Source organism: Leptosomus discolor, chromosome 2 (genome assembly GCF_034619465.1).
Source record: "Leptosomus discolor isolate bLepDis1 chromosome 2, bLepDis1.hap2, whole genome shotgun sequence".
Taxonomy (NCBI): Eukaryota; Metazoa; Chordata; class Aves; order Leptosomiformes; family Leptosomidae; genus Leptosomus; species Leptosomus discolor.
Window position 1 is genome coordinate 106,468,852 of NC_141392.1, and position 14,477 is coordinate 106,483,328.

At 37.4% G+C, this 14,477-nt stretch overlaps 1 protein-coding gene across 2 annotated transcripts in view; it reads left to right on the forward strand.

Annotated features, from left to right (window-relative positions):
- SNTG2 (syntrophin gamma 2) overlaps positions 1 to 14,477 on the forward strand; it is a 290,926-nt gene that overhangs the window by 224,174 nt on the left and 52,275 nt on the right. For both annotated transcript variants that reach the window (XM_086461540.1, XM_086461539.1), the window contains exon 10: positions 6,612 to 6,741. In XM_086461540.1, coding sequence (XP_086317666.1) covers positions 6,612 to 6,741 — 130 coding nt within the window. The remainder of the gene's footprint in view (positions 1 to 6,611; positions 6,742 to 14,477) is intronic.

Genomic DNA, 14,477 nt, shown 5'->3' on the forward strand with positions numbered 1-14,477 from the left:
TGCTTGCTTCCCAGTAACTTTGACATCAAAAAAGAAAAAAATTCTAGTGAGCTGAGTATGTTGAAGACTGTGATGCTCATTACTTAGCTTGATCACTGTTATTTTACAAAATACCTATTTGTTAAAGAAATATGTATTTTCAAAGGAGTGTTATGGGGAAAAAACTGATTTGCATTGTGTAATAATAATTATATGATCAAGCTATACTGCGTGCTCTTAAAGCAGAGGGTATTTAAATTTCAACTTAATCCACCACACAACTAAGTGCAAGTCAAGCATATGGACATCTATTTTTCCCTAACAAACATGTCTGAATTTCATAGACAGTATAAATTGGATATTTAAATCACATGGAGAATTGAATATATTGAAGTAATCGGTTCTGTATCATTTAAACATAATGACACTGATGATCTCTTTAGTCATGACAGAGATTTGTTGTTATCTATATTCTCCTCATACCAAAAGACTTACGGAGCTTGAACCTGAACTGGCATTACAGTGGCAGGCAGTCCAATAATTGTTATCCAAATACGGATTTTTTTGTTAGCCATCTCAAGTATGTAAAAAAAACCCACACCTTAGTGACACTTGCAAATTATATTGGAGGCTGAAGCCATTGACATATCAAATCACCTCTGAGGACATTATTAAGATAAAGTCATTTTTCCTACAAGGGATACTGTGAAATACAGTTGCGTCATTTATTATTTAAAACTTTAACATCTCCCACACACTTCCATTGTGCTTAAGGAGCAATTAGAAAACAACACTTTATTATTGTAGTGATTAAAATAAATTGTAAATACTTGCATTGACTTCTTAAATACAACTGAAGTGTTTTTATCTTTAATAATTATTTTGCCAATGCATTCAATAAGGTGGTGAAACCGATCTTGATTTGCTAATTTATATTTACTAATTACTTCCTGAGTAAAATTAACATGTGATGTGCTCTTAATCTAAAAAGACATCTGCATGTCAGTAACTTAAGACAAAATTTACATCCCCCCTAAATTGTGTGGGACAATGCACTTGCTTAAAACCTTTATGGGACTGGAGTTTAATGGGTGAGATTCATCTCACCTGATTGTAGACATCTAATAGTCATTCACTTACAAACGCACTAAATCCCTGGACTCTCCTTGGAGTCAATGGAGAGAAATAAGCATATCCAGAGAATAATCCAGCTCACCTATCTTGTGCACTTGCTTATGAGAAAACAAAATAGTTCCTGAGTTTAGCATTACTCACTTATAGAATCATCAAATAATATAGGCTGGAAGGAATCCTGGAAGTTACCTAGTCCAGCTCCCTACTCAAAGTGTGTCTACTGAGAACATATTGCTCAGGGCTGTCTCTTGTCAATTCCTGAACACTTCCCAGGATGGACGTTCCACAACCTTGCTGCACAAACTGTGCCAGTATTTGATCACCTTTGGGGGAGGAATAAAATAAAATAACACAAATGTTGAATTGAAATTTGCTGTGTTCTGGCTTGTCTGCTATCTGTCATCTGCATACTTCCGCAACAGAACTTTATATGCTTGAATGGGGTGAAATCCATCTCACTTGAATTGCCACTAATGGATGATTGTTGTGGAATTATAAAACAGATATTGTGAGTATATATACACTCCATTCTCCAGCCCACCACCGTGACTGGTCCTACTACATGTTCTACACTCAAAAGGTGACAGTAGTACACTGATACTGCTTATAGCTTTCAGTCATTCAAGCTGTTTCTGTGTGAGACTCCTCCAACTCCTTCTTCCATACAAATAAAGCACGCTGAGACTGTAATGCCTCAGATTTTTTGTTTCTGCAGCAAAACCAAATATGTCAAACCTGCATCCTACTCTCTTTTCTTTTTCATCTGGCGATATTACCCATGTTCTTTTTTCTCAGTAATGCTAGCATAACTATTTGTATGGCTTCATGGGGAACAGGATAATGCTAAAATTGTCCCCTCTCCCACTATCCTTTTCTTCTGCACATAATATTCCAGCATATAATGGAATACAGCTGCTTCTACTGCCACATCAGTTAAGAAAATATCTGTAGAAGCATAATATCTGTGTAACTTCAGTTATCTTACATTGTTACTCCAAGTCTGACACCAAATAAACCAAGTTACAATACTGGAAGAAAAATGTTCACCAAAAAAAACAAACATGAAATGCAATCCAAGTTTATGTTTAAAACTTTGATACCTTTTTAGCTACATAGTTTCTGTTGATAGTCCAACTATATAAGCAAACTTGAACATTTTTCAAGATATGAGGCTATATGTCATTTACAATACAAAATCCCATTATATTTAACAAAATTTCAAAGAGATTAATTCAGATAATTCTTTTTGGGAAATTTCTGTTCATGTCCACAAAACTTCAGGCTAAATAGAAATTCTAACAAGAGAGCCCTATAGTACTATAAACAAGCTACTAGAAAATGCTGTAAGAAAAACAATAAAAATTCAAGTCAGACATCAAAAACATCGTACAAACAGGAAGCAAGACTGATTTAGGACCTGGGAAGATGCAAAGCTGATCAAATCTGTGTGTCTGTATCAGTATGGTAGTAAACTTCAGGTAAAACAGCTGCTGTCAGACAAGTATCCAGGTTTTTATTAAGGAACTGCAATAAAACATTGAGATAAGTCTCATGAAAAGATGGTTTCACATGCCACGGATACTGAGAATCTCAAAATATATTTTGCTGCAATACTTAGCCTCCAGTAAAATAAAAATTCAGCTTTTCCATTTCAGTGGGCACTGAAAATACATTTTCTTTCAGAAAAGTCTTTGGATTTAACACCTCTATGGTTGGTATCTGCTTGTATGGCAAAATATGCTTTATTAATATTAATTGTTTAAAAGTGTCAATGTCAGGAAGAGAAGTTCATGAGTGCCCATCTGTTATTCTGACGGCCATTCTCACAAGACAGTTTTTATTGTATTAAAAGAAATTAATGCTATAAACAAAACACAAAAGAGACCAGGAATGCAGGTCCATTCATCATTTCGCCATGAAAGTGAGACAGAAAGAGACTGAGTGCAGAAAACAGTGCCTTATGCTCCTTACTGGAAATGCTTGCAGGAAACAAAGTTACAGATTGGGAGACAAATCTGAAAATAGTAAGAAATGTGAGGGTAATTCAGACAATATTTTTAGAATTTAGGAAAAGCAAACATTAATTTCTGGTTCTAGTTGCAATAGCCAGTACAGTAACAGCAGTAGTAGAAAAGATGGAAATTTCTTCTAACTGCATTGTAAAATGGGCTTGTAGCCTCAGAGAAGAAAGAAAAAAAAAGCTAAGACATGTCATCTTCATTTATGGCAATGAGATGACTTCATAGCATCTGGAGACCCCTCAAACTTACTATTAAATGGAAATTTCATCCTTGTCAGCTAACAGGAATAGGTGCTTAGTTGTGCTCTTTTTTTTTTTTTCCTTTGTGTTTTGAGAAAATGAATAAAGGCATGATATTTAAGCCTCAAGAATTTATTTTCCCCTTAAGTTCATTGCTGTCTTGGTGCTTGCATTCATTATTTCACTTAAAAGCAAACATCTCAGCATTTGCTTTGTTAAGCTTTACTTTTTAATTTGGATAATTGTTTTTACTTGTAGCCTTATATACAGTGTGCTTTTCAGACCACAGTGTGATACATGCGGCAATGTATTGTGGGATCCATTGAGGGAAACTATTGTAACTGAAGGCAAGAAGCAATCATAGTAAAGCTGAGAAAGGTTGAGAGCAAAATCACTGTGTTACTAGCACAGACTTTGTGGCTGGCAACTGTAAACTTTGAAAAACCATGCCTCTTTTCTTTTTTCATTTCATGCACTGAACTGCTCTCTGGTAAAACTAGCTTTCTCCCTCAGCACAGTGGGAACAGTGGTGCCCCAAAGCTCTCAGTCCCCTGTGCCAGACGGTGTGACCACCTCTGGCACATCAGAAGCCTTGAACCAGGCAGGGCTCCTGGGGAGGGATGTCCTGGTGTGAGTCTGCAGGGGCAGGGAACAGCTCTGCAGGAAGGCTTGGGGATCTAGACAGACGCCACACTTGAGCGTGAGTCAGCTGTATGCACTTTCTGTGATGAAGCCCCACACATGGAGCTGCATTAGCAATAACGTAGTCAGCAAGTCAGTTCTCTCCTCTGCAGAGCTGAGGTCACGTCTGAAATACCTACATCTAAAATACTGTGTCCAGTTTTGGTCTTCCTGTGGAAAAGAGATTTGTATTTGAAACCATTTAGTGAGCAGGCCTAGAGGACTTGTGGTATCCCTCACATCCTACTTGCTTATATTGATACAAATATCCTGTCAGTGAAGTGTCCAGATCTCTAGATGCATTTGTTTGAATCTTGTTAACTCTTTTATAACTGATCAGCGTATTTTAATAAGGTAAAAGACAACAGGAGTTTTAGTGTAATCTGCACTATTGCTAGCACCATGTTTCAAATGATAAAAGACTGGTTAATTTTTATAATAAAACTTGTTAATTTTTAGTCTGGATTGCATCTGTTGGTTGCTTTGGTTGCTAGCTGAGGAGTTGCCTTCTGTGATCTTTCATCAGCCACTTGTATAACTTGTGCCTTTTGGATAAGGCATTCCACAGTGCATGCCTTTATGCATCTACTGAAGCTGAGTTCTTATCTAGGTACCCTGTGGATTCAATGGAGAGGACATACTATTTCTTGGCTCTGTTAAATGCTCTGGGTTGTCCTTTCTGGCTGTGTAAGGATTCTAGCATCTTAGCTTTGATATTTGAATTTGATATCTAAGTTACATATAGCGAATTGCTTCTCTTCGTGGCACCAAGTAAGTCTCCACTGTGTATCAATGCGTAGGGGATCAGAGATCTTCCCTGCCTCAGTGGGATGTTGAAGACATCATACCATAAGCCATTCCATTACAGCACTGTTGCTATCTTTGTCAGAGGCTTAGGTAAAAGGAACAGTATGTTTGAGAGGTGATTATTTCACTCAGTTTACTTGAAGACAATAAAAGGATTTGTTTTGACCTTTTCTTTCTGAAGAGGTGAAACAGATTTACTGAAATGAAAGGGACACAGAATTGTGCCATTGCCATCAGGATTTAGTAGTGACCAAGACAATTCAATCATGAAAGGAAAACAAGGGAATCAGCCAATATATATTTAAGTCTTCAGACCAAGAATGTCATTTTTGCAATCATTAAATATAATGCTTTACAACTCTTTTAACAGTAAAGCATATCAGTTAACGTATATGTATCTATTAGGGTACTTTGTCTTCTTAATATTGTGTGTGATGAGTATTTTATATGACCTTTTTTAGCAAGTATGTAGAGTTCAGTATTCATGTTCACCATCAAACTCCCTAGAAATGACAAATGTTAGGTTAATAACTTTTTCAGTAAGTCATGAATGAATAACTGCCTATTAACCTCTATGTGTCATTTTGACTGCTCATGTTGATGTATATCATAAATTAAGCAGTAGAGGACCTTAGATCAGAGAATCCCAGGAAAACCCAGAAACTTCATAGAGCAGTATTTTTGGTTCAGTAGTTTGTTTTCTTCTAGGTTAGTACCAAAAAGAGAGCAATATAGCATGTAAGTATAAATATATAATTTGTAAATGTAGAAGGTAGCAGTGATAGTCTCCATAATAGATACAAACCAAACATATGCACAGTCATTCAGATAATTATAATTTTCTTTCACCACAGTATGTGACTAAAATCTGATTCTCATGACACTCATGGGCACTTAAATATTGTATGTAGCTTTATGAAGTTTAGTTGCTGAAACTATTGCATGTCACATGTTTTAAATTTAGACCAGTGTACTTCCATACCACTACTTAATGAACTTCTGTTGTTGCTGTTGAAAAATCTTATGGTTAAAAAAGCATATCCCACCAGCATCCAGATGTGGGGGATTTCAGAGATACGTACAAGTGCCTAACTTACTGCATATAGTGAGGAGAGCATTTTCATTCGCAGAATAAAGTTGCTATAAACATGTAAAAGATGCATAAAAAATTAATAAAATGCAGTTGCACATTAGCATGTGTTAATGCTGTTTTGAGAAAGGGCCCTACATTCAAAAATTATTTCAATAAATTTCTAAGTACTTTTTTCAAATTTGTATGTCATGAAAGAGCCTAAAGGAAACTTTGGTAGAATGGTATATAGAAAAGTGTAGGAATCCAAGAAATTAAAGCTAGGAAAGGCAGTTCTTTGCAACTTAATACATTTCTAGGAAATGAAACCAAAATGCAATAAAGAAAATAGTCATTTTGGTTTAAAAAACTTTTATGTTTGTTCTAAAAAGATCTAATGCATACTTCCTGAATGCACTACCTTAAGTTCAGGAATTATGAACAGAATACGTGTATTCAAGGGAAGTAAATGATCGGCACATATATATGCTGGTACAGAGAAAGTACTTATTGTATGTGTTATGTGGTACTGCCTTCTTTTTGTTGCCTTTCTTTTGATTGGTAAAGTTGAGACTCAGAACTTGTCAAAAGGTGTAAAAATCACTTGAACACTAAGAAATATTGGGCAGTTTCAGAAAATTGACGTATCTGCCTTTACGGATATATTTCTTCTTACTGCAGATCTAATGCATTTGAAGTGCTGGCACTCGATGGAGTTAGTACTGGGATACTTCAGTTTTATACAGCCCAGGAGAGTGCTGACTGGCTGAGAGCAATATCAACTAACATCAGTGATTTGACACTTCAAAATGTATGTTACTTTCTGCATATTTTCTTGTCTATGCTATTGTAAAATTATTTCTAATTTTCCAAGGGTAGAAAATAATTCACATTTAAGATACTACATATGAAACGCATGTGTATGGGGAGCAAAAGAAGAAAGAAAAGAGCAGGGAGAGGTTGTCCGGTCAGTCGAAAGTATCAAGAAGTTTTCTAGACTTGCAGTGTCGTTACAGAACAGAGAGTAGTAGAAAATCAGATTGCATTTATTATTTTGAAGAATTTTAAGGCAAAATATTTATCTTTCTGATCATTTCACAGAGCTATAGATTTGACCAAATATTTCATTTTTACATGCTTGTAATTAAAATGTGCTTGAAATTAGAATTTGTTGATTTTGAAGTAGGCATGTGGAAATTCTGTGGCCAGTGAAGTGTGGCTTATAGAGGCTTATTGGGAGACAGTTTTTTACCTCTCTAAGTTGTCTAGGAGTTGATTTATTTAAGGTCATGTTATTCCATCTTTCTAGAAGTATAAAGGTGCGTATGCTGGTTTAAGTTGCTCCTGTAGATTCACAAGTAGCATTTGCTATTGCAAGCAGAAGTATTAAAAATCCTTAGAGAAACAGAAGATTATTATTTGGACAGCACATTATTATTCCAAGAATGAACAACAGAAAACTATTGAAGCTTCTGGACTGAATCATAAAGTTAAATAGGGAACTTGATAATGTACAATATCGAAAATGTATTTCAGTCTTTTTGACGTGGTAGAAATCGATGATGAAAACGTAAGAGCACAGCTGTCCCTGGAAGAATTACCTGCGCAGGTTTTTAATCTTTTTTTTCTTGAGATGTGTTCAGGCTGTAACTTCTTTTATGAATTATGTTTTAGTAGCATGTTTTTAATTTATGCTTTGTACTTGAGATTAATTGTTGCTTAGTTCTTCAGATCATATGGTGTAGAATTTGTATTGGATTTCTACATAAATCTTTGGTCAAAACATTATAAATACAATTTATTTTTCTAGTCTTCAAAAGTTACTTGGAATCACATTTGATCACAAATTAATTCTTTTTAAATATTCAATTGCTTAGGCAATGTCTTTGACAAAATCAAAAATTTTTGCTTATGGTGCATTCTTTATAAATATTCTCTATTTAGTGATTTACATCATTTACAGGGTATTACTATTTGATAATTCTAAGAAAGTGAAGTGAATTATTCATTAGATTTGTCATTTCTTCTGTGTGAATAGCAAACAAGAAGTGTATGGTAATATTTTTAGAGCAATTCCAGTTCATAGTAGCTAAGCCAAATTCTTTCGCTTTCTAAAGAAATTCACTGAATAAAAGCCACTCCAAGGATGTAGGTGAATAAGACAACAAAAAGTGACAATAGATGCAAGCAGGTTTTATTAGTCGTAGGATTCTAGTCTGTTTTTTTCAAATGCACTATGTGCAGTAGCACGTCTCCTGACGTAGTATTTTCAGTGTGTTGTGACCTGTCTGCAGCAGTGTTTTATTATATACTGAGTACTTGCATTGGTCTTCTCTGTTATCTATCACAATAGTGAATTCTGTAAACAAAGTGGTCCATCTGGTGTTTATATAAGTGCCTGTTCTGGGGAAGGGTCTAAGAAACAGCAGCCATGATAAATTTGTATATTTTGTGTTCTTGGTGAGATACGGAGTAAACTCTATACAGATCATATGAGGAGCAAGTAAACCGTTTGCTTGCACTTAAGGCTTTACCGGCTTTGTCAGGTGTGAAGCCCGCGGCATAATTGCAGAGGTCTGGCCAGAGCATTTTAGTTGCTGATCATAAGAACAGGGGATGTAATAGTTGGTGAGAATACCTTTTATTGCAAACCATTTTTTAAGACTAAGACTGTGAGGCTGGAATGCAACTGAAGTCTACAGCAAGAGAAGGCTGGAGAGCGGTGTCTGCCTCTGGGCAGCCAGGGGACACAGACTGTTTGACATCCACAGTGCTTAGGCAAGGCCTCTGGATTAGGCTTCTTGAAAATCCATTTTGAATGCTTTTTACTACCTTGATACTATTCTTTCACAAAGAGATTCTTTTCTTCACAGTCTTCTGAAATTGGCGCTAGGGAATGGGTCTGTAATTCCTCAGAGCTTTTCCTGTTTCTGCACATCTGTGGCGTGTCTCCCCCATTCTCCAGGAGTACCCGAAGACAATTACTACAAGTTCGGAGATTGTTTCAGATAATCACTTATCTACTTATGGGTTAATTTCTTGAGTCCTTGCTGACTCTAAGTTCAATTGCTTCTACAAATATTTAAACTGTTTATTTCCTATTCTGTCCTGTGCCATCATCTCTGTATGTAATTGCTAGATATGTGGTCACAATGGACCTTCTTGCTAATACTGTTGGCATAAAGAACATCAGCATTCTAACTGGACCTATTACTAAGTATTTAAGCAATACTTTCCATTGTTCACTTTTAACTTCCACACATTTTTAGATTTTCTTTGTGCTGATACTTGTTTCTTGACTTTAACAACTCTTCCTGCGCCTTAGTCATTCTTACTTCATCTGTGCCTGTTCGTGCTACTCCTATATACATCCTTTGTCGTACACGCTTGCATACCATTTTGAATAATTTATTTTCAAATTTTAGTTCTTAAAGAGCTCCTGATACAGATTGTTTTCTTACAGTGCAGCCTATCGTTCATACATCACTTTACCCTAATATATTTTGTTTAGCTATTTTACTGTAATACTGTCTCTGCAGTTCAGCAACTGGCAGCTCTTTGTCAGATCTCCTGCTGATGCCAGAAGGCAGTCCTAATGTAGGCAGTACAAAAATAGCTCTGCCACAATGTGACACTTCTGCTAATGTCAGACTACTCTTTTGAAGTACTGAAACATCTAACTCCTATGCAAAGGCAAGCTCTCTGGGGATCAAGTGTAAAGGAGGAGTCATCTTTCAATAGTGAAGATGTGAGAAGTTGTCACTGCATAAGGATGCTACCCCTGAATGTTAGCCTATCTGGAAGGTGTTACTTGGTAGATGAGAAATAATGATTCTGGTACTAGCCTGGAGAGAGTTAGTTCTTCTAAGACAGGGGAGCATGGAGAATACTGCAACATGGAGAAAGATGTAAGGATGTCTTTTCAGCCCTCCTTACTGATATATGCCTTGTATGCTTAGCTCAGAAAATCTCCTAGTAACTGTCAGCTTTACAAGCAGTATGGATTACTCTTTTTTTTCTAAGGACCCTTGCCCCAAATTATTCATCACTGTTCATATTCTTGTTTTTCACGTACTTTTCTAACAGCATGAAACTTTCCTATCATCTTCTTTTGTGATTCAATCCCCAATCTTCTCAATGTTCTCAAAGCTCTTCACATTTACCTTTCACAGAAGAAAATAGAGATGAATCAGCACGTCACATTTATTTCTCCTTACATCTCTTCTCTCGCAGAAGGAGGTACAGTTGAAGAAACTGAAGGGAGAGAGGGAACAGAAACTGGCAGTGAAGCGGCCATGATGAAACAAGAAGCACAGGAAACAATTTGATCTGCATGTGCTTCGCACTGCTCCTGTTCTTAATTTGTTCAGCTAGGGGGTTCTTTCTAGGCTGAAGTGGCAATGCTATACTGGAGATGTTTCTTTTAGAAGAGAGTCCTTTCAAATAATTTATATTTCTCTGTCTGTTTTCCACCAGATCATTTCCATTCAGATAGCCAGCTATTAAATATGTGCAGCTTTTCTCATGGATCTTAATTATTTTCTTTGAAACACAGCAGTGAACATTAATGTAGTCATGATCAGAAGAAGCACCTAAAGGTAATGCTGCCAGCTCATTTACATTATAGAGACTTGTTTCTTATATTTATAACTTTCTTGAGGTTTTATTTTTTCCCCAGTATATTCTAATAATGTTATTTTTTTAAAAAGAATATTCACAAATAAATGAGTAGTTCATAAGCAGTTAAGAGAATGAGTTAAGATGCAGTTGTTCCACTTTAAACATTATTTATGATTTTTATAAATCATTACAGCAACTTCACTGGAGGATGGTAAAAACTTAAAATTCAGCTTCAAAACAGTGTTATTAATCCAGATCATATTTATGGATTTGACAGCTTCTTTAATTGTATATATCAGTGTGCAAACCTTTTCTTTTACGCCTTTAGGTACACATATAAGTGATATTCCATATCACAGTGGAGTGAAATTTCTGTTTGAATAGGGAGAGACTTAGGAAATATGATCTTTGAACATGCATATTAAAAAATAAAAAGAGGATTGAGGAGGTCTTGTTTTCTTTGCACAGCAGAATGTGGGATATGTGTAGATGTAAACAGTATCCTTGTGTGTAGGAAGCAATATACAGGTTTGACTGCCTCAATGATAATAGAAACAATTTTATTCCTGGGGTGAAAACACATGATAATATTTCTTTGCTGCTGCTTTTTTTTGTTTGTCTGTTTCAAAAATCTCCCTTAGAAAGTACCACAGTTTAACCCATTGAGGTTGTAATGGGAAGTCAGTAAGGGTAGGAATCACATCACCTAAATTTAGCTAAGAACAAGCAGTCACATAGGATCCTCTTATAGCCAGGAGGAAAAAAAAAAAAAAAAAAAAAAAAAAAAAAAAGGTGCCTGTCAAGATCATTCTCTCTCTGCTGTCTGGAAAGAGAATATAGGTATATTAGATATGTAACTCTTTTTCCTTTCTTTGGCTTACAAAAGTTAAGTGAGATAAATCCCAGCTTGGGAGGTATTTAGAGTTAGGTATATGGTTCTGAATAATTTCATCCCCATTCTGTTCCTGCCCCATATGTATTCATTTAGAACAGAGTATAGGAATTACAATCACTCAATAGTTCTTTTTCCAAGTTGCCTGCAGTCTTTGCAGATTCAGGTTTTGGGTTTACTTCCCCTGCTGTCTCCAGCTCCCGTTACTGTACTGCGGTGCTGAAAGCTCGTGCACTGCTGGAGAGGTGTAGCTTATCCATTTGTATTCCTGTCTCTCTGCACCAGCTGTGGAGGCATGTAGAGAACATGGTGCCGAGTGAAGTGGAGAGTGCATACTTCTCTCTGCTCAGCCCTGTGACATAGGGATGTAATGTGATGTGCAATGAGATCTTTCCTCTCCCCACAGTTATGTCAGGGCTACATCCGTCCTTGCGTTGAATAGGGAATGAGCTAAGGCTGTGCAGTGAACAGCTGTGGAGTCCAAAGCATTCTTCCCTAGTGCACTTACCAATGGGTAGCTGGACTGGTTACAAGGATGCTCTTCACAATACCCTCATTCTGCAGAAAAACTGCATGGCCAGTCTGACACACATTTTTCAAGGCATGTCTGAACACAGTAAAATAAAAAGTAGGATAACAAAATTTCTTCCTGTTATATAGGGAGCTTAAGTAGTTTGACTGAACCAAAAAGGAGGGTGAAAGGAGACAGGATCCCTGCTAGCCCTATTTATTTGCACTGTTTTGTGCTATAGTAATCTTGTTATTCGGAATGTCTTTGGCCACCTGCAAGGAGATAATATTTTCTGTGTGTATAACATGGCTTCTGTATAGTTACTTTGTGTATGTATTTGTCTCTGAAGCATTGAGGAAAGGTTTGAGCTGAATATGGGCAGGGTGTGATGGCATTCCTACTGATAATAAAGTATTCCAGGTGCTTTTTTATTATGTCCTGTACCACTGCTCAGGATTAAGCCTATTACTGAATCAGACTGGTGAGGTCTGCTTGTTTCTGCAACAATGGACATGTCATCAATTTGTGTTACCCGGGTTACAGAGCGGGGTTCTTGAGTTCCCGTTCCTCCTCTGGGGTAGGAGCATGGCAGGGCCCCTCCAAGGGACTGGCAGGCTCTCCTGGCACTCTACCCAGGGTGACAGCCAAGCCTAGTAGGTGCCCCAGGCTCCCAACAGGTCCAGCCACCTCATCCGCAGAGACTCAGTCACTCCCAGCTGTCTGACCCACCACACAATTCAATTCAAACAGGCTGCAAAAGTGAGCGTGTGGGGGGGAGGAAGAGGCCTGATGACGCATGATGGGTTAGGACTGACTAATGAGCTCCTACAGCCCTGAGCCTGGGTATCACCCTGTGTCCATGCAGTCAAGGCTCCTGCTGTCATCCTGTGCTCCTCCACGTAGCATTCTTTCCTAGGGTCATTTTGTTTACAGTCATAGATAATTCCCTCTGTACAGAGTAATGACTTGTTACTGCATCTATTAGCTACGAGTGTGTGTGTGTGTCTGTGCATATACACTTTATGTATTTTTCATATATACTTGCAGCTTTTATATATGTATATATCATTACATCCCACAGCTGTACTTTGCTAAAACCAAGTAGGCAATAGTCTTATGGTCATTAGATGTTCCTGTTATAGCTAAACAAGCTGTAATACAGCTCCAGACAGTGCAAGACAAGTCCAGACAAACCATGACACATCCTGAGGCCTGTGTCATTAGCATAACACAAAGCCTGCTGACCTCTTACGGGTGTACTGTGTCTGGCTGGGATGGAGGTAACTTCCTTCATGGCAGCCGTATGGTGCTTTATATTTGTGGCTAAAACAGTGTTAATAACACCGGTATTTTGACTGATGCTGAACAGTGCTTGCACAGCATTAAGACTTTGACTTCTCACTCTGACACACTGTGCCCCACCCCCCAGCGAGGGATGAGCAAGGAATTGGGAAGGTACACGGCTGGGACAGCTGGCCCAAATTGGCCAAAGAGATATTCCAAACCATATAATGTTGTGCTCAATAATAGAAGTGACATAGCAGACAAACAAGGTGAGAATTTGTCTTCCAAGGTTGCTGTTGCTTGAAGACTAGTTGGAAATCATTCTGCTTGTGGGAAGTAACAAGTGATTGCTTTTATATCACTTGGGTTTTTTCCTGTTTCCTTCACTTATTTAGCTCTGTTAATCTTGACGCACAAGATTTCTTGCTTTTGCTCTTCCTATTCTCTCACCCTTCCTGCGGGGAGGGGTAAGGGCGTGAGCGGCTGTGTGGGTGCTCAGCTGCTGGCCACAGTCAACCCACAACAACAGGAAATGCCATCACCATATTTACTGAGCTACATGACTGCAGACATGCTTTGCTTCCAAAGATTATCAACATATTTGATCTTACAAATCTGCTGTGGCCAGGATACAAGTTATAGCCCTGGATTTTGTGTGCTCTTTTCTTGTGGCTATTGTCATTTTCCCTGTGCATATCTGTAGCTTTTGGTCTTGTATCACAAGCCTTTCATTTGTTATAAAACGGGCTTTTTGATGACAAGATCTTTTGGAAGTACTTGTCAACTGTAGGGCAGTTAGCAGCTTATATCCTTGCATATAGGGGAGGCTGTCTTTCCAGTCTAATCTTTTTCTTTCTAGAGTCTGTATCATTACTACGCTTACTGATATTGCACCTTAAAGTGCAATGTAACCTTTGAAGTTTTTTACTTTAAAGAAGGGATTATCTGTCAGGGTTGGTCCACCACTCATCTATGCAAACTATGACTGCCAAAGAAAAGCCAAAATCAACAAAACTCTTCATTATCTGAACAAAGAGGAAAAAGAAAGATATGTAACTTTATCTTGAAGAGGAAACTAAAAGGAAAGCCTAAACATTATTCCCTTCGTCTTTAACCACATCTTACACTCTATGGCTTTCATTTCACAAGTACTTAATCACATACCTCATTTATAGATCTGCTTAAGCAATTGTTTAACTGAGACCTAAGTGAGGTGTCTGCAGTACAGTATAATAGTTTC